Source organism: Thermobia domestica, chromosome 10, assembly GCF_964235325.1.
Source record: "Thermobia domestica chromosome 10, izTheDome1.hap1.1, whole genome shotgun sequence".
NCBI lineage: Eukaryota > Metazoa > Arthropoda > Insecta > Zygentoma > Lepismatidae > Thermobia > Thermobia domestica.
The window spans coordinates 188,150,275-188,172,344 of NC_137463.1; the positions used below are offsets into that span (position 1 = coordinate 188,150,275).

Genomic DNA, 22,070 nt, shown 5'->3' on the forward strand with positions numbered 1-22,070 from the left:
CTAAAACTGAATTTAAATTTCCACTTTAATTTTTAGATTTAAAGAAAAATAAATAATATTACACGTATACTACGTATTAATATAAATATACATACAGTAGTAGCCAACATTCACGTGAAAAAATAAGTATTGTTTCCGAGTAATTCATTGACAATTAAAAATTCAAGACAATATTTTATAGTATATTAGAAATATATGCAATAGCGAACCGATATAAATCAGCATATTGTTCAGTCGGTGATAAGAACGATACTTTAATTAAAGTAACATGCTTGCATGGAATTTTAATCGTATTTACTGGTAGTTTATGTTTGAAACTACTACACAAACAACGATCAAATTATTAGCTTACTTTTTTTATTATTCTGATGTTTTCAATTCGATCACAACGGTATAATTCGTTCTAGAAAAGAGAGAGAGAGAGAGAGAATAAAAAAAGGAAAGAAAACAAAGAAATTAAATTTAAGCCTTACTACTCTACTCTATACGCTAAGACCGATACCAAACTGGGATTCGAACTCGAAACCAAATGCCTCAAAGCAAAAACTTAGTACCTTGTGGTATCTAGTTTAGCTGAAGTAGACTACTTATAGAACCGAAATTACATGAGTGTTAACGTATTAAGCGAGAATAATAATATGTTATTCCAGGAAATTCGATTATTCAAGAATTATTTTCCTAGTACTAGTAGTATAGTAGTTTTAAAATTTCCATGTTGCCCACCAACGTACGGTTGAGATGAACAAGAAGAAGACTATCTGAAACAGATTAACAATCTGTTTTCCATTAGTAAGACTTACACTTTGGCTGTGATTTACCCAAATCGAATTTATAATGGATCTTCCCAATGGAAACCGATCTCACTTCGTTTATATTATTACATCACATTCCTTTAAGGCGTTTTCAGCATCGCAAAGAATTTATGTGCATAACAGAAGAGCAAATAACATCACAATTTCAATCTTACCACCACCATCAGCACAAACCGCAACAAGTTATGAAAAGGAGTATTTTTTAGTTCTTACTTAACCCTTCAAACATGATATTTTTCTGATTATTAAAAAAATTTGCACTTAAGAGAATTACAAGGGATGTAATGACACAGAGGGGAAAAGAATATTGAAAATATTTTTTTATTTAATTTTAGGTATAGCATGTCTATTTTAATGTGCAAACAAATTCAAAACGTCCAAAATGCTTACTTATGGAAGTTCTTGAAGCAAATATTGTTCTCCAACAAAACACACGTGTAATATTGTTCTCCAAAATGCTAGGTGATACGAGAAGGTATCAAAAAGTGTGTAATCACGTAGAAGGTGACGAACTAGGACAGACATTTTATAGTTAAGACCTTGTATGTTAGCCATGCAAATTCTGGACTCATTAGATTTTTTTTTTTTTTTTTTTAGGTAAATCACTGAAGGTGTGATGATTGACAAGCTTGAGACACGGAGCGTCATTATGTTCCTCCATCTTCAAAGAAAATCAGCAAAACAGATCCACGAAGAGATTTAAAAAGTCCATTTGGATGAAAGCCCATCCTATGAGATGGAATCCAAGCGGAAACAGCAATTCCAAACTAGGGATGGACAAAACCGGTTTTTATAAAAACCGGTTTCTAGGAAAACCGGAAAACCGACATTTCGGTTTTCTCCAAAATCGGTTCGCTTTCTCACCGAAACCGGTTTCGGTTCTCTCCAAAATCCGTTCGCTTTTTTACCGAAACCAGTTTCGGTTTTCTCCAAAAACCGGTTCGGTTTTTCATCGAAACCGGTTTCGGTTTTCTTCAAAACTGGTTTCAGTGAAAACTTTTGGAAAACATATAAAACTATTTCTGTGGAAACCGAATCGGTTTTCGGAGAATAACGCAACATTATTCTGGTAAGAAATAAAACTAATTTTGAGAAAAAACGGAATAGGTTTTGAAGAAAACCGAAAAAACTGTTTTTGTGCCCACTATTATTCCAAACGGGGCACGCTACCACCGGGGATGCCTCTAGATCTGAAAGACTATCTTTCACTGATGATGGCGCCTTTACAGAGAAAGTTGAGATCATAATGGAAAACAAGAGGATAACAATTGAAAGTGGTACGCGTGAAATATATAGTGGCTCAAAAGTAGGTATACAGTCCCGTACCGATCGGTCATGACATTATTTTTCATTTACTTATTGTTATCCATACAGGTATTGACTTAGTTTCTTCCTTATCTGTTCTTAATTTATTTTCACTTATACCTTAAGCTCGGAACAAATCGAAGCAAGAGGCCTTATCACTGCGAAATTAAAATACCGCTAATTTTACAGTAATTATGTGATATCTTCAAATAGATAAAAGATAATCGAGAAGTGCAACAAGACCTCCCTAGACAGTATTATTTTGCGTGAGATACCGTTATCACGACTCATTTATCTGTTTTCGATTTCCAGCTATTTAGAAAATCGGCATTTATTTTCGCGTTTCTAAATAACAGCAAACGAAAAGCCACTAGGTGACGGTAACTCATGCAAAATAATATCGTCTAGGGAGGTCTTCATCCACTTTTCGATTATCTTTTATCTATTTGAATATATCACATAATTACTGCAAAATTAGCGGTAATTTAATTTCACAGTGATAGAGACTCTTAAAATGTTATACTTGATAGACGCAGGTCTGTATACCTAGTTTTGGGCCACTCTGTAGGTACGAGTTATGGGTCTGCCTGGAATATCATTTACAACTAAATGCATCATCAAAGTGTCAGCACGGTGGATGCCACGACTGCTCACACTTTTCTAGAAGAGAAACTGCGAGGACGCCGCAAGAGAAATGTTGCATCACTGTGAGGTGGATGAAGATGTCTTTTTCGGCAGACTAGTGACAATGGATGAAAGTTGAGTTTGTTTTTATACCCCAGAACCAAAGGAAATAAGCAAACAACGGAAACACCCCTCCTCCCGACCCTGAAAAACACGACTGCAAAAGTCTATCACCAAGGTGATGCTTTCCGGTTTTTTTTTGGGGGGGGGGGGGACTGTGAAGGAGTCATCGAAACAGATTACCTATCACAGTGGCAAACTATTTCTGGTACCTATTATTCCCATCTGCTAAGTTACGAGAGGAACTGAAGATGAAACGTCGTGGATTGGTCACAAAAAGGATGCTGCTGTTGGTAAACAATGAACTACCTCATTCCGCCCATGATCCATAATGAAGGCAGTGGAATTAGGATATGGAATATTACCTCACCCCCATATTCACCGGACTTAGCACCAAGTGGCTTTTTTCTCTTCCCAGAAATGAAGCATCCACTTAGTACGTAATTTGGACAGTAGGGGTAACGTCATTTCTGAGGCTGAACTGTAGTTGCAAAGCCAAACTGCAGGCTTTTACAAAACGGGCTTCTCTCTCAAAATTTATGTCGCTAGGCACGATGAATACGTAGAGAAGGACTAACACTATCGTCTGTCAAGAGTTCTCCAGAGTGGATTTCTTCTAGGGGATTACACGAACTTTTTGATATTCAATCGTACACAAAGAATTTTGGACCTATACGACAAAAAAAGTATGCTTTTGTAAACAGATTAGGAACTATGGATGAATGCAGGGTGTATCTATTTGTTCTTGAAACAGAAGAAATTAATAAAACATGGAAATATAATGGTTTCTCACCAGAAAGGTCCTCTTGTTCGTGTTTTGAGACTATAAAGGTGTGACGCGTGGTCTTGACTGATTATTTACAAAAATAAGCTACAATCACAGAAACATATTACAGAAACCTGTTGCAGATGCTATGAAAGTAAAAAGACTAGATTTGCGGCTAGCGGGTAATATACCGATTCACCAAGCAGCACAAACATTCTTTTATGCGCAAAAATCTGGCTAAGAACCTTTATCCCATTCGCCATATTTACCAGATCTAGCTCAGTCTGATTACTTCTTCCCAAATATGAAGAAACATTTGCGAGGTAGGTGTTTTGCGAACGATGATGAGGATGAGGTGGAAACGTATTTTGCCTCTAATTCCACAGATTTCATGTAGATGTATTAGGTTACTGATCTATAGAAGAGAAATGTAATACGAGATAAATATGTAGAGAAGGATGCGCCCGTGGACTAAATTGAAGATCCCTAGCTCATCTCTATCACGGTGAGATTAAGAACTTTCCAGCCTCCCCTTGAAGCGAATAGAGATTTTCTGTATAGCAAAAATAAAATGAAATCTTCAAGTTTTATGTTCCATGCTTACGCCAACTAGGCTAAAGGAAACGATGATGTTGAGAAACAAAATGAAGAAAGTGGGAGGAAACGAGAAAACCCCGAGAAAATCCACGCATACGGTGTTTGTCCAGCACAAAGCTCATTTGGCGCGAGCTGGAATCGAACCAAGGACCCCATGCACCAGAGGTGAACGCTTTACCACTGAGCCACCGCGGTCCCGTTTCTGTATATCGTACTGCAACCGATAAAATCTTGTGCAGATGATAGGTCGCAGCAGCAGATTGTGTATATTGCAATAGGTATGATTACTGAGTTATTATGTTCAATGTAATAAATAATAACTAAAATAGAGAACAACGTATGCCATTGTTAAACCAACGACTGCAATGTACAGTTGTAACATTTAATGCTACACTAGATCGAAAATTTTCAATGGAATATTTATAAGAAAGCACGAATGCAAGTTTTGAGTAGCATTTCCCCAACGGCGAAACCTTTCAACACTCCGTTCCTTCTATTCACGCCACGATGTAGTAGTAATTGGCCTAAATTCGAACTGGAGATATATGCATCAAATTTATAATCTGAAGTTTAGGAACTATACAACCAACGTTTTTCTTTACAATTTTCAGGGTTAACTTGATACAGTGCTTGATAAAATATAGTAGTTTATTCTGTTTCCAAGTTGTCAGTGGCGTCGAAAGGAAGTGACGTCGGCGAAAATTACAACTTGATGCTTTCAAACTAAGAGAGGAAACCTTTCCTAATGTATAAATTCTTGTATAAGAAGTTTAGAATCTTAGGCAAGGTTTCTTTCCCTAGTTTGAAGCGATAAAGGTTTATTTTTTAGTGATGTGATTTCCCTCAAGAGCCTCCACATCGAGTTTGCCTTATAGTTTTAACCTGACTACAGATTTGCCTAGCTTTACAAAGCAGGTCAAAGTCCCATTGTGTAAAGACATGATTAAGCAATTAAATAAACATGGAAAAATTCTATAGTATGTTTACATCACTTTGGATATAGTTCGAGTTATTTATGTAAACTTAAGAAAAAATAATCAAGTACAATGTTTGCAGGAAATGATTCAAACACAAATAAGAAAACATTACAGATTTGGAACTAGAAACCGATAAAGTGATTCTTAAAGAAATTAACCATCTTCCACTGACGGATATTTTTATTTGTTACGAACAATTGAAGAGATTTTCCATTATAGGATGTGCTATACAAATAAATCCTTATAAGAGTATAATACAATGTGTTTGGTATAGAGCGCCAGAAATATTGAACAGTGGATGCACCACCACTAATCCTACGACTTCGTTGATTGACCCTCTTTCCACTAACGGGGCCGTGGTGTCTCAGTGGTAGAGCGTTCATCTCTGGTGCGTGGGGTCTTGGGTTCGATCCCAACTCCCGCCGTGAACCTTGTGGTGGACAAACACTGTGTGCGTGGGTTTTCTCGGGGTTCTCCCGTTTACTCCCACTTTCTTCATTCCATCATTTCATTCATTCCTCATAATCACCGACTCCTTTAGCCTAGCCGGCATAACCATAAGATTCCATTTCATTTTCTCTTTCCATTAAAATCCTCCGCAACAGATCATATAATTCTAAAAATCTGTTTTCTCAATATATTTTTCAAACACACTCCTACCTAGATGCATTAATTCTCACAAAAATTCGCTAGTTACATAATCCAAATCATACAAAATTCAGAACTCTCAAGATTCCCCCACCCTTCGTAACTTCAAAATACGTAGTAGAGATACAAATGATTTATTTTCTCATATAATTTCTTAATTCACGAACGTTAATAGATAAGCCATAGTTTCAAAAAAAAAAAAACTGTCTCATAATAATAACAGCAACAAAAGATGTGATCTTTAATGGCGAAGTGGCCAACATTCGTGCAACAGTATGCACGTGGCCTCTGGTTCGATCCCCATTAGTTAATAATCCGAGTAGTTGTTAGAGTTTCATCTTATTAGCAGATTCCATTTCATAGTGTTGACGCTAAAAAGGTCAGTTAATAAACTACAATGAATAGAATTATTCTCCATTCCAAAGTTATAACAGACTATGACAAATGTGTCCGCATGATATTATTTTTGAATATGCCTAGATTTTTTATACCAACAATACGATTCACGATGGTGTACTTCGTATTTATAATATCACGTAATATTACTAGCTCACCAACATAGAACTCACCTCTGGCAAAGAAAATTTGCGACTTCAAAATCTGCTAGCACCAAGTGATATTCACAGTAGATAATATTATGTCCATCCTGAGGATCATATGCCTAAGTTCTATAATTTATCTGTATATATCACATTTTAATCCGTCCCCCCCCCTCCAACTGGCCTAGAGCTTAGAGCGCACCGCCAACCGAGTTCGATTCTTGATAGGGGCATTGAAATTTGAACGCATTACGGTGATTTAGATCCCACATTAAGGGTCTTCACTACAGTGAAATTAAATAAGCGCTAATTTTAGAGCTCTTCTGTGATATCTTCAAAACAAAAATATTCGAAAAGCAGAAACGTAGTAAACTAGACAATACGATTTTGCATGAGATACCGTTATCACAACTCATCTATCTGCTTTCGATTTGCAACTGTAGATATATTTAGCATTTTTGGGGTGTTCTGTAAATAGCGGCATACCAAAAGCAGATAGGTGAATTGTGGTAAAGGTATCACATGGAAAATCGTATTGTCTACTTCACTAAGTTTCTACTTTTCGAATATTTTTTACTTGTTTTGAAGATATTACAGAAAAAACTCAAAAATTAGCGGTAGTTTAATTTCGCTGTAGTGAGGACCCTTAATCTACAGATCCATGCCTCACATACCCTCAGAGTTAAAACGTTGGATTTCAGCAAACAAACAAACAAACAAACAAACAAAAAGATTTTATTTTACAGTGGAATTGCTATTACTAATGCAATGCTTAAGTTTTAAAGTGATCTTTTGGGTTTTCTCGTCATTTTTTCTTTTTTTTTCACATGAACTGAATCTATACTGTCTATAGCAAATAAGTTAGGTTCAACTATCAGCATTCCATCTCATAATGGCCCAACCAATTTATTGTCTTATATTGTATTTTTGACTTCTACGTTATACGGCTGTGCTCTTAAGGTTAAAGGAGACGATGAATAATGAATAATAACGAAATAAATGGAGAGAACAATGCATAATTCCCGTCTTAAGTGGGATTCGAATCCACGACTGACAGGTCTTGTTTAGTTGTTATTTTAATGTTCTAGACTATCGTTAATCCGCGGATTGATGCCGTTGCGAAATTTTACAGGTCCGTATTAGCAGGTGGAGAGTTTTGGCCTTGACATGGCGCAGTGTCATTCATGTATCTCTCTTCTGATATAACTCAACTTCAGGTTCAAAAACAATTGATTGAGTTGATTTTTAGTTTAGCGTCCCGTTCAGCAGCGAGGCTATATGAGACGTGGACCTACTGATTAACGTGGAATCCGAACCACATGAGCTCCCGCCGGGAATCGAACCCGGGTCTCCCACGCCGAAGGCGCGTACGCTAACCGCTTAGCCACGAAGGAGCTCCAGGTTCAAAAACAAGTCAGTAAATTAGTTTAGGTTATCTGTAAGTAATACTTTTATCTGAACACATCTGAAATTGTTAGTGACTTGTAACTAGGTATTTATGTGAAACAATTTATTAAGACAAAACAAAGGAACCGATTGTACGTTAGTGTCGCTCTACCTCTTGCAGTTTCAAAACTGAATCCACAAATCGAGACGATTATGGCAAATAAACAGCAGCAAATATTGCACCGGGTCCATAATAGTCCAATATTTCTTCAACAAAAATTTTAACCGACTTCAGCACAACATCCGTTGAGATGTTCCATAGTCTAGATTCAAAGATTACAATCAGATCGTAAATAAATTAATGTGGGACTACCGGGATTATATATATATATATATATATATATATATATATATATATATATATATACAGGCGCGGATCTAAGGGGGGTTATAGGGGCTATAGCTCCCCTTGACGCTCAGATATACACTGGATAAAAGGGGCTTTAATCCTACTTTACACTGGATAAAGGAGCAAACTATGGTTTAGCCCCTCCCCTGATCATATCCTGGATCCGCCACTATATATATATATAAACGGGTTGAATTTTAAAAAATTACTTCTTTCTTGAAGTCGGTTAAAAATGACTTTTTAGAGAACATAGATTAAATACGGTAGTTGTGTGATTGTAAAATTTCTAACCGAAAAGTAAAATTTAGTTGCGGCTATAAAATTTAATAGTTGCATTCATTATTTCAATAATAAATTGAAGACTGGCTATAGAAAACAATGTAAGTGCCAAGCACAAAAGTTACTGTAACAGTAGAGACAAAAGATAGTAAATTGTGCCCAAGCGTCAAAAAAATAGAAAAAACTAGTGCTTAGGACTACAACCTAGCATATAACCAAGTATGAAAATCTAACTATGACATAAACGTATTCAAAAAATGAAATAAGTTAAACAATTTCAAGGTGGCATTTACATTGTTTACTACAGCGTCTTCAATTATATTAGTATAAATACTAGAATGAAACACCTACATGGAGCGTGCCGATTTCTAATTTGCCGGTCCCCCAACGTAGTTCATGACTACTGCCGGTCTGCAAGCATAGAAAGATTGAAAACCATTGTCTTAAACCACACAAACATACCAGCCGGCATAGGCTATTCACATCCCCAACTTCTTTATACTGTAAAATTAACACGTGAGTTGCATCAAATTTTATTTTACACTATATAATCCAATTCAAGCTAATATTTAAACATTAAAGATAACCTCACCCTCAAAGTTATCGTACCTTCAACATTCACATATAGCATGTACTTTCTCACATGTTTGAGTGTATGAAAAATACTAAGAAAGTTTCTACCATGTTTTTGGAAATTCAGTTTTAGCGCTCTTCCTCGAACTAAGTACAAATTATCTAAGAACGTAATCTTACCTTCCAACCACCAATCTTAATTGGATGCGGACGACTGCTCATGATGATAGATACACTGTAGGACGGTTGACGACTTTTTAGTGTGGATGACAAATAATGATTAGTGCAGCTGCTGCCAGCCTGTAGCTTCGCCTGCTAAGTGTGAGACTTCAGCGCGCACTGAGCTATCAACGGCAACGTCTGCCGATATGATTACTCTCAGGGTCCTGTGACGTCACCTAACAACATATGACATACTTCCTCCTATCAAACTGGCCTCGGCATGCATAGTGTTTAGGCTTCGTGGAAATAAGGAGGAAAAGGATAAACAAATAGGCGATTTGGATACACTATTAAGTTCTTTAGAAAAAAATAGGCAAACCATCTCGGTAATATATTCTTTATCTTCCTTTTAAGCATACAGAAGTCAGATGGCAAATATTCTTGTTTTTGCACGATCTGTGTCACCAACAACTGCATCATGATTTAATATAAAAAGACTTTCAACTCAAATTATAAATACTTTCGATTAATAATAATCTCTACTTAAACTAGGGTGACCAGATTCTGACAAGCGAAAAGTAGGACACAAGTATAATAGTATTATGGTAGTTTAGTGTGTTGGCAATACGCATGTTCTTATTTCACTTAATGTTAACCTTAAGTTAATCATTCATTTCTGGTAAAAAGAAAAGTACTGAACAAAAGTAATCCAGGAATTCAACACAACTCCAAATGTTTCGATGAATGACAAAGTGGTTTATTTTTAAGAACGCACAGTGAAACTTCGTGTTCGGCTAAAGATTTTTTTAAATCGATTTTCGGAGCGTGGTATTATTTTAAGGAATAACAGAAAATTTAAACCAGCCTGAGGGAACTTCTACTTCACTTGGTTCACATCACTGTCATGAGCTGAAAAACAAACTTTTCCTACCTTATCTCAACAAAACCCTTCTCAGGAAAAACAATATAGGTATTACAAAACAATGGTTTATTGATTGTTCTCTATCCCTAACCTGTTGGGGAGTGTTAAAAAATAGCGGTTCATCATTCAGGAAAAGTGTCTGGGATTCAAAATGTTGTGAATAAAGAATGATACCTTAAGCTATTGCAAATAAGTTCGCTCAGAACTAGTGTTGTGAAGGCCTGGAAAAAAACTGAAATTTTGGGTTTAAAAAAAAAAGTTTTTTGCCGTTTTTCCCGAGCTTGGAAAAAAAACGGAAAATTTGGGAAAAATTGAAATTTTCCAATAATTTACATCATGCTTTTAAGATGAAAACTATTTTGTAATTAATAGTTTATAGTTAAGATCATTGAGTACTTATGTTTCTTGTATTAGAATAGGGAAAATTTGTGGCACCAAATATACATGCACCACTCCTTTAAAGTTAGCACTGTGATAGAATGGAGTTATGTCTACTACAGATACCAAAATATAACCCTAGTTACATTAATTAGGCCTAATATACACACATTTACATTGTCTTAAGCAATCTTATGAAGTTCCTGCTTTATGGCAGGGAAGTGTTAAAATAACGGGATCAGAATCATTTTAGTTAATACCAGTATGTTAAAATCAAATATATATTTTATGGAGATACGTATCGTCCTTGTACTGTGTAAAATTTCCGGAAATTTTGAAACCATTAGAAAAAATCTTTTGTTCGAAAATATTGGCAAAAAACGGAAAATATAATTTAAAAACTATTTTTTTGCCTGATGCTAATCTTATTTGCTGTAACGTATCTGCAGCAAATATTCAATATTCGCTAGCAGGAAAAATACTTAAAGCAACAGGTTTTAATTTTAGTTTTCTGATTTCTGGTAAAAATACCTCATTATTATTTGTATATTTTTCGAATAATTCAAAAAGAAAGATCATCTTATTTATACATACACATACATACACCGCACAAGTGCGTAAATTTTAGCAGCGAGAAATATATTGAAGAATTTAACATATGAAACTTCCGTTCGTTATTATTAAAGACTAGCAGAATACCCGTACTTCACACGTGGAGAATACGTTCCATTTTGGACATAAAAGGCATCAAAACTTTTACCAATGAACTTAGGAACCCCACAACTATGAATTCGACAATAGTATCGGTCATGTTCAATTACTTTTACATGTCACCTTCATCTTGAGGAGTACTAATAGGGGATTGAATTTGGATTTAAATGGCATCGGAAGTGTCAATGTTCATCTCAGCAAACCCGAAAACTATCTATTCTCCTCCAAAGTTGAGGCGCTGAATTTGGATTTAAATGGCATCAGAAGTGTTACTGTCCGTCTCTGCAACCCCAAAAACTATGGATTCGACACTAATATCGGTCATTTTCCATCATATATATATTTCTATACACCCTCATCCCCTCTACCCCGCCCCCAAGTTGCGGGCCCGAATTTGGATTTAAACAGCATCAAAAGTGTCACTGTTCATCTCAGCGAACCCAAAAACTACGGATTCGGCACTAATATCGACCATTTTCAATCACTTTTATAGGCCTATATCTTCCCCTCCCCAATTTGCGAGGATGAATTTGGATTTAAACGGCATCAAAGTGTCACTGTTCACCTCAGTGGTCCCAAAAACTCTGGATTTGACACTAATATCGGCTATTTTGAATAATTTCTATATATCTCCCCGTCCCCCTCCCCTAAGTTGCAGGCCTGAATTTTTATTTAAAGGGCATCGGAAGTGTCACTGTTCATCTCAGAGACCACGAAGAGTATGGGTTCGACAATGATATCAGTCATTCTTGATCATATATATATATATATATATATATATATATATATATATATATATATATATATATATATATATATATATATATATCCCTTCCCTATTCCCCAACTTGCAGTGCTGAATTTGGATTTAAGCGGCATCTGAAGTGTCACTGTTCACCTCAGCAACCTGGTAAACTGTTAATTCAACACTAATATCGGTCATTTTATATATATATATATATATATATATATATATATATATATATGGTCTAGGAATTAATTCGTGCGGTTGGTACGCACACATTGAAGCTGTAGTACAAACACAAAATACATAAATACCTTAAGAAAAATATTGTCCATCGCTAGCCACCACTTTCGCCCATCTGTCAGGCAATGTACGGATTCCGTGGCGAAAGAAGTCCTCATCCTTGGAAGCGATCCAGTCAGAGACCCATGTTTCGATATCTTCTGAAGAAGTAAACCGCTGTGCAATCAAATCGTTGTTCATGCAATCGAACAAGTAGTAGTCCGAAGGAGCAACGTCTGGTGAATACGGCGGGTGGGGTAAAACTTCCCATCCGACATTTTCTAAATAGGTTTTGACCGGTTTTGCGACATGTGGGCGAGCGTTATCATGTTGAACAATAAGTTTATCTCCCATTCTGGTCGTGTTCTGGCCAGAGCTTGCTTCAAACGCATTAATTGTCGTCGATAACGTTCTCCATTCATAGTTTCACCCGGTTGCAGCAGCTCATAGTACACCACACCTTTCATATCCCACCATATGCACAGCATAACCTTTGCACAGTGAATATCTCGTTTTGGTTGTGATGGACCTGGTTCACCTGGTTTCACCCAGGCCTTTTTTCGTTTAGGGTTCTCGTAATGGATCCACTTCTCATCACCCGTAATAATTCGATGCAGAAACCCCTTTCTGCTCTGTCGTTGAAGCAGCAATTCGCAAATGGTTTTTCGTCTTTCAACGTCTCTGTCTTTCAATTCATGTGGAACCCAATGTGACATCTTTTGAATCATTCCCATGGCTTTCAAGCGTTTGGAGACTGTTGTTTGATCAACGCCTAATGCTGCTGCAAGTTGTTCCTGCGTTTGACACGAATCCTGCTCGAGCAATGCTGTCAATTCTTCGTCTTGAAAATTTTTTGGCTGTCCAGCTCGCTCTTGGTCTGCCAAGCCGAAATCACCACTTCTAAACCGTGCAAACCACTTCTGACACGTTCACTCAGCTAGAGCATGGTCACCATACACTTCCACCAAAATACGATGACTTTCAGTCGCACTTTTCTGCATGTTAAAGTAATGCAGCAGGACACCCCGCAAAAACACTTTATCAGGCACAAATTGCGCCATGTTCACTTAACTACAAACTGGTGTTGTTGACGCTTTAATCCACTGCCCTATACTACGAACGATACGCGATGACAGGGGTTTGCAACACATGTGTGGATACACGGAACTGTGGGACGCTCCGTTCGTTGCGCCATCTCTTGTCCACCCGCACGAATTAATTCCTAGACCAAATATATATTCCCCCTTCCTTCCCCCAAGTTGTATCTTCAACGTGAAGTGATAAAAACCATCCCAGGCCCGAACCTCTTGTATGTTGGAAATTTTATCGAGATCGGTCTGGTGGTTCAAGATTTGTTAAGCTATAAATATAGTCACTTTCATTTTTATATAATTTGTCACATTAAAAAAACAAATATTTGCTTACATTCAGAATTTTGTACATAAAGTTTATAGAAAGTATGTATTAGAATATTAAATAATAATAATGATATGTTTTACTGAACGAGTATTAGTGAAATTTGCATACTACTTTCTCTTTTAAGAAGTAGTGATGAGCGCAAGAGTCTTGGTCTTGCAGTTTTTGCAAGAGTCTTGCATGCAAGACCAAGACCAAGGGGTGCAAGACCTAGACCATACCTGCAAGACCAAGACTCCTGCGCAAGAGTCTTGCACAAAAGTACTGGTACTACTTGATTTTTTTTATAGAATGTAAAAAAAAAAAAAAAGAAAAATCATCAAATTTTCAACATAGATGAGGTTCGGACTTGGGGTGGTTTCTATTATATCACTCTGACGGTAGAACATAGGGGAGGGGAAGTGTACAAAAATAAATAAAACTTAACAACTCTTGAACCATCCAACCGATCTCGATCACATTTTCAACATAGATGAGGTTCGGACCCAAGATGGTTTCTGTCATATCACTTTAACGGTGGAACTTAGGAGACGGGGAGAGGAGAGATATTTAAAAATGATAGAAAATGACCGATATTAGAGTGGAGTCTATAGTTTTGGGGGGTCGCTGAGATAAACAGTAACACTTCCGATGCTGTTTAAATCCAAATTCAGTCCCGTAGTTTGTTTGGCGGTCGGATAAGAAATATCTAAAATTGATCGAAAATTAATTAGTGTCGAATTCATAGTTTTTGGGATCGCTAAAGTGAACAGTGATACTTCCGATCCCGTTTAAATGCAAATTCAGAACCGCAACTTGGGAAGGGGGAAGAAGGAGATATATAAAAATTACCGCAAATGACCATTATTATCAATGTCAAATTCATGGTTTTGAAGGCCATTGAAATGAACAGTGACACTTCCGATGCCTTGCAACATGGGGGAGGAGATACATAAATTTATTGAAAATGATCGATATTAGTGCCGAATCCATAGTTTTCGGTGTGTCTAAGATGAACAGTGACGTTTCTGATGCTGTTTAAATCCAAATTCAGCTCTGCAACTTGGAGAGGAGGGAAAAAAATGAAGTTTCACGTCCCACGCTTATGCCGGCTAGGCTAAAGGAGACGGTGATTATGAGAAATGAATGAAATGGTGGAATGAAGAAAGTGGGAGAAAACGGGAGAACCCCGAGAAAACCCCCATACACGGTGTTTGTCCACCACAAAGTTCACTTGGCGGGAGCTGGGATCGAACCCGGGACCCCACACACCAGAGGTGAACGCTCTACCACTGAGCCACCGCGTTCCTTTTTCATTATTATTTCAACATGAAACAAACGCCTGATATATATACAACCCCTACATACAATAATGAGATGTTGGAATGCATAATGCGTAGGATATGGTGCTTTTTTTTAATTTCATTTCCAGTGTACCCGTAAAAATGTAATAAAGAAATAGTGGCCATGTTTTTTACATATTCAATTAGAACTGGACAATCTACGCAAAATTTGCAATCGATCAGTGAAAACGGCATCTTTCTAGAGCAGTGTTGTCCAAATAACGGCCCGCGGGCCGCATGCGGCCCGCCAAACCATTTTCTGCGGCCCACAAAGCATTCACGATTCACGATTTTTATTACTGATAGTATTTTCATTTATATTTATTCATTCGTTTAATGTGTCTACTCTTCTAACGAAATAACGCATCCATTTAGCTTTTCTGTACAACAAATAGGGCGCGGGCATCCACGGCAACAGCTTTCCCTAAAAACTGAGAGTTTGTTCGGAAAAGAGTGTCAATGTTTGATAGTATAAATTTGTGTAAAAGTGCATTTACGACCATGAAAATTGTGAAAAATCGTTTCAGAAACTGCCTTGGAGATTCTTCTCTTTTACAACTCCTGCGGCTCGCAACATTAGGAATGAATGTAGATATCCCAGCCCTTATAAACGCTGCTAGTCACCCTCATTTGTCACAGATTGAATAGGTAATATTTCAATTACCTTTTTTATATTTTTCTTTTGTAGTGTAATAATAATAATAATAATAATAATAATTATTATTATTATTATTATTATTATTATTATTATTATTAGCTGCGGCCCTCCACTTTACTAGCAAAGACGGTTATGGCCCTTAGGCTCATTATAATTGGACACCACTGTTCTAGAGCCTGTAGTTTCGGAGATCTCATCGTCGGAAGGATTGGCCACAAACATATAAACTTCCAGAAACATATAGTTTAAAAGAACTCCAAAGATGGCAGCACAATTCATTTGCATTGATTTTGGAGAAGGCTTATTAAAACACAAAGGCTGAACAATAATTTTAAAAATAAACTTTATGAAAAAGATTTATTTAAATAATTTATTTACAGTACACAATAATTTATTTAAATTATGTGTCTTTGTTCAACGGAAATCACAAATAACCGTAAATGAAAGGTTGGAAATCGAAAGTTAAAGGTTGGAGCTCAGGCGTTTCTATTGCTATTGTAGCCTTTTAACAGATAGATCATCATCAAAGCTATCATACCATTATTGGCAGGTTGCTTGCTGCAACTGAGAAACCTCAATGTATGGTGGTCATCAGCTAGTCTCTTCGTCTTAATGTAGCAATTTTCTGTTTTAATACCTTCCTTCAACAACAATAACCTTTGCTCCCTCTCTCTCTTTCCTTTCACCATACCCTCTAGTACATCCTCCACAGCCAATATCCCAACCAGTTCAGTTCCTCTTTCTCCTCTTATCAATATCTAAAATTCTTCTTTTTTCTCCTACTGCTAATATTTCTAACACCTTCTCATTCGTTTCCCTTCAACACAGCTAATTCTCTCCTTTTTTCTCCACGCCCACGTTTCAAAACTCTGTAACTTTTTCATCACTTTTGCGAAATGTCCATGTTTCTGCCCCATTGCAATCAGTAAAACAAAATCTCAATATTTAATTGTAAGTTTGTTTAATACAAAGATTAACTAATGGTGGTTGAAAAGAAAAATCTGACGCCTTTAGAGTGTAAAAATAATTTTGCAGTTCATGGTATTTCAATAATCTGTACCGTTATGATTTCTTTCATTCGTGTCAGGGGTAGCCTCCCCAGCTTGGGAACTAGTGGAGTGTTGGATCTGTTAAAAAAATATAAAAAGATTACGAAACGTTGTGGGCACCCATTAAAAAAATAAAGGTCATCACCTATGTTGTACACTATCATCATACTTACACCAAGGTAAACTATATTACATTTAGAAACGTAACATTGTATTTCCGTTACTATTGAAGCATTGTAGAATTTATTATCCATTATATCCAGAGTAAAATTTCCCTGTGAAAAGCATAATATTTCTTAAAGCGCAAGACTTGAAAGACTCTTGCAAGCAAGACCAACACCAAGACCAAGACCGAAGGTTCTAGTGCAAGACCAAGACCAAGACTAAGTGTGCAAGACCAAGACCACCCCGGTCTTGGTCTTGGTCTTGCATTTGCTCATCACTATTTAAGAAGTAGTTTGGTTAAAATTAACAAAATTTCACCAGATCAAAGAGCACATTAAGAACTCAGTCATACAGTTTCATTCAAGAGCCCTATTGTTGCAATAGAAATGCTTTATGATGGTAGATATGTATGCAACTGTAAAAGTTCTGTAATTAATGCACAACTACGAATAAGCGACTAAAAAACACAAAGGAAATGAGGGCAGACTATTAATTATCAAGAATAATTACTACAGTTTTATTTTCGAATGCTTCTTTTTTAAATATCCGCAATATTGAAATTTCTCAACTTGTTCACGCGTTCGGGGGAAAAAAAAACTGTTCCATTACTAGTAAAATTAATCTAATACAAAGATTTTTGTTATTTTCCCAATTTTTCTGGAAAGAAATAGAAAAAAAAAAACGTTTTTTTACCAACAGGTTCCAAGTTTCCGGAAATTTCACAATACTACTCAGGACATTTCGCAAGACATTTTTAAAAAGAAGGACATTTTTCGATTTTCTAGACGTCTTCGCAACACGCAGAACAGCTCTTTGAAAAACAGTACTGTACTGCGAAAATCAGCGCGTCTGGTTACCCTAACTTAAACAGATACCTATTGGCGGATAATTCCGAATATTACCCATCGTCCTGTTTCATTAAATAAGCTATGTTGAAAACATTAAAAATACTTTAAATTGAAGTCACTTTGTTCTTATTCATTCATCACCTGTATTAGCCTTTTAAATGCGCTATCTTTTGACGTGAACGGTTGTGAGTTCAATTCCTAAACCGACCCGTTTCCGTAAGCCGAAGAGTACAACCATGAACATTAACCCTTTCGAGACAGGATCGGGAAAGTGAAGGACACAGAAGTGTGCCATTTTCTCAATCCTCTGCTGTATGAACACTAATTAAGATATCGGAATTATTTTTTTATGCTTAATGTAATTGGACCATAGTTTATCCTGATGGTAATTTTTTCCTGAATGTCGAATTTCCCTCTCAACTTTGAGCCCAAAGTAAAAAATCCGAGAATTTTCGAATTTAGTTTTCTCAGTATAACTCCCTTCGTTTTAGAGAGATCTACTTAGGACTTGTCAGGTATATACCTCATATGGATGCCTAATGTTTTAGACCAATTTGAAAAACTCACAATCAGTGCTGACAACTAGGGAAATTAAAATGTTCCTATTTTTCGGTCAAAACATTCGACATTTATGTTCATAAATCCGTACCTATACATACGAACGCAAGTCAACTTCCGCCAGTCGAACACCAGTCCTTACTGAACTAAAGCAAATACAGATCGTTACAATTGGGTAATTAGGGGAACGCATGAAAAATTCGAATTTAGGTTCTAAACCTTTACTTATTTAGTTTTCTGTTTACCATACCTTTAAAAAAAAAAAATTACAAGCTTCGTTTCTTAGATATCGACACGACACTTGTACGATATATTATAGCGATGTACACTCATGTCCAAAATTATTGTCGTATGTCTATAAATATGTTGTTATAGGAATAGAATTTGATAACGAATCAGCCCGGTATTTCTTATAATGTTAGTATGTGCATAATTGGCAAAGCCATATATGTAGAAAATCTCAAGTCGAAAGAGCAGTAAATAAGAATAAAACGAAAATAAAATTTTCTTGTACGTTTAGCAACATTTTGGTTTACTCATTCTAATTTTCGTATTTATAATTCTTTTCCTATGAAATTTACCACAAATATACATTTCCCGATTATACACATAGTATCAGTATTAAAAGTACCCTGCAAAACCATTATCACATCATATTCTTACAAGAAGACAGTTATAGATATGCGACAATCATTTTGGACATGAGTATACCAAAGTTTATTTTAAGATAGTTTGAGTCTGTTTGATACCAGTGTTTCCAGCCAAAGAAAATTTTAATTCCCTATTTTAGAGGAATATATTTTTCCCTCTATAATTTCCCTCTTACTGGCTACATTCAAACAAGCGTGCCACCAACTGAAAGCCTTATCCCTGGCCTACACAACGCACCATAGAAAATTGCAGTTGGATAATTAGAGGAAGCATGGTTGAGCTTTACAGTTCACCTTCTTCTTTAAGTGGATAGAAAATTGTGATTTTTTAGGTAGATTGAGATCATTTTAATGACATACGTATTTTATTAGATATCGACATGATCCTTCTAGGATATATATCTCTAAAAGTTTATTTTACGATAGTTTGCGTCTGTGTGCCAGCATGTTTCCAGCCATAGAAAATTTTAATTCCAGATTCTAATTGAAAAATTCGGAAAATATCCCATTTTCCCTCTATATCTTCTCTCTTGTTGTCTACATTGAAACAAATGTACCAGTACCTGACAGTCTCGTCTCTGGCCAACACAACGCACCATAGGAATTTTCAATAGGCTAATTAGGGAGCTGCGGCACTGCATAACTGTTGATTTTTGCTTCTGAGGCGTAAAAAGTGTCAATATTTCGTATGTACGCTGAGGGAATTTTTTCTTTCTGTTTTTGTATGGCTACCAACGATTTCACGTTTTCACTGTGGGTTGTCGACACACCAAAGATTTTTTTTTTTTTTTTGAGGTGTCTTGGATTCATGTAGTAACAGTTGTGCCAGCTCCAAAAAATCTCAAAATTCGGCAAGGAAATTTTTAGTGAAATTTTCACTCCTATACTTCCTTCCCGTTGGCAACACTGCAATCAAACTTACGCCATAAAAATGCCACATCCTTATTCTAATAAACGAAGTCTTAACCAAATCAATCCAAAAAAAATAGTCTTTGTGTTATAATTCATTAACTGAAAGCCTTTTAAAAACGCCAAAAATGACCCCCTGTCTCGAAACATCAATAATGCCATATGTCCAATAACCTTGGTCCTAAGCTAGTGATGCATTGACCACGTGTCAGCAGTTAAACGTGAGACATCTGATCAACCAAATCCCTCGTGGACTTTACACCACTGAGTTTAGAATTGTGTAAAAATATGTTGGTTTTTCAGAATAACATTATGTAAGAACCTATTATTTTACTCTGCTCATTCTAATTTTTCTCGACTTTCAGCAGCAGCTGTGCTAATACTGTAAAATTCTCAAGAGATAAACATAATAATTTCCTTAAAATGTTTCTTTAGATCAACACTGAAACAGTTAACACATTTCTTTACCACGAATACTTTGTTTCCCTTAGAGAGAATAGCTACCCACTCGTTACTGTATCAACGTTTCTGCCTCTAATTTAATTTCCTTTTTTCGCTACCATACGTTATCCAATTTTCTTCTTTCATTAAAGATATATTCCCTCCTCCGTAGATACTAATTCTCTCTTTCCAAATAACAAAACAAGTTATTTACAATTTCAATCTTCTACGTTCTTGTTGTATGGAATTTTCTATTTTCCCAATTTGTTTCACTGATGTTCCTTAATAATATTTCATCTTCTTGAAAACGTTAGAGATGGCTTTTGAAAATCAATAAATTAAATAACTTCATCTGCAACATATCCAAGTTGTGTGTATCTTTCACGTATTATTATTATTATTATTATTAAGCTCTTCAGAAGTAAGGAAATGCATGTTGTTAATTAACATTTAATAAATTATTTATTAACATCAGGGGCACCGGAACCGGGGGGCAGCTGCCCCCTTAAAACTTTTAGAGGGGGCAAGATACTCGTTTTGATACTGAAGATACTCGATACTTTCAGACTGTAAAAACATCACACAACAGCAACATTAAATTTTGCTTTCTATGGTAATGTGAAAAAATTCTCTATTCCAGATTTATCTTTCTCTTAGAGACATGGAATCGGGCGCTTTTTCTGACCCCATGTTAGACAGAAAGATTTAGGGAAAAGAATTGAAAATTCTCTTTATTTAAATTGGTCTACATTATTAAAACACTGTACATTCTTTAAAAATTGTTGTTTAAGCAATCGTAAGTCTGCAATGTGAAACGAGTCGTTGAGCGAGATTTTAAAGTTTAAAAAAATATAACAGTTTAAATAAGTAACAGGACATTTAAATACATTTTCTATAAAGTGAAATTAATGTTCTTACAAACAATATGCAGAGTACAGTAAGTTTTATAGTGAGGAGTAAAAATGTATGAGGTAGGATTAATAATTCAGAGCACATGAAAAATGCGAAGTCCATTGTCGTTCTGTTCGTTTAAGATATGAGTGCAGAAAGAGAACACCTATTTCAGCTCTACTTTCCGACCACGTTCGTAAACAAGAATAAGGAAGACAGTCGCTGCTTGTAATAATTAGTAGTCTTAGATATTTAGCTCACAGTGGTCAAGCAATCAGTAGACATTTGCATAGTACGGGTAATTTGATGTCGCTCCTGGATGAAAGAAAAATGGATGTGCCTGTTCTCAGCCAATGGATTAATCGACAGGATAACTGGCTTAGTGCTGATTGAAATAATGAAATTTGGAAGATTATGGCACATGCAATACAGACAGACTTGGTAGCAGAAGTTAAAGAGTCTCAATTTTATGCAAACATAGCCGACTCCATGACTGATATTTCAAAGAAAGATCAGTTGCCTCTGTGTGCACGGGATGATTACCCCGCATGGCACAAAATCGGAAACATTAGAATTCGTGATCAAAGATATTCTAACGAGACTTAACCTGAATGCAGAAAATATACGCGGCCAGTGTTAAGATGGTGCAGCTAATATGTCAGGACGAGTGAATGGCATGCAGAAGATAATTTTGACTCAATATCCAAAAGCTGTATACATTCATTGCAGTAATCTTGGATTAGATCTTCCATTTCAAGAAGTAGCACGAAAATGTTAATCTTTGTGTGACGTACCGGCCATAGTGAAAGACGTTTGTATCATCAACCTGGATTCTGCAAAACGAGAAACAAACGCCAACATCTATCTTGAATCCTGTAAAACTAACGAGTCGTCCTAAACATTTGCTGCCTCTTTATCCTACTCGCTA

General features: G+C 36.1%; 1 protein-coding gene across 5 annotated transcripts in view; it reads right to left on the reverse strand.

Annotated features, from left to right (window-relative positions):
- Papss (3'-phosphoadenosine 5'-phosphosulfate synthase) overlaps positions 1–22,070 on the reverse strand; it is a 202,423-nt gene that overhangs the window by 115,010 nt on the left and 65,343 nt on the right. The window contains exon 1 of one of the 5 annotated variants that reach the window (XM_081728853.1): positions 9,216–9,371. The exons of 3 other annotated variants lie outside the window; for them this stretch is intronic. In XM_081728853.1, coding sequence (XP_081584979.1) covers positions 9,216–9,257 — 42 coding nt within the window. In that variant the 5' untranslated portion in view covers positions 9,258–9,371. Of the gene's footprint in view, positions 1–9,215; positions 9,372–22,070 lie in introns of those variants that run through there. One more of the 5 variants, XM_081728856.1, reaches the window with a different exon arrangement.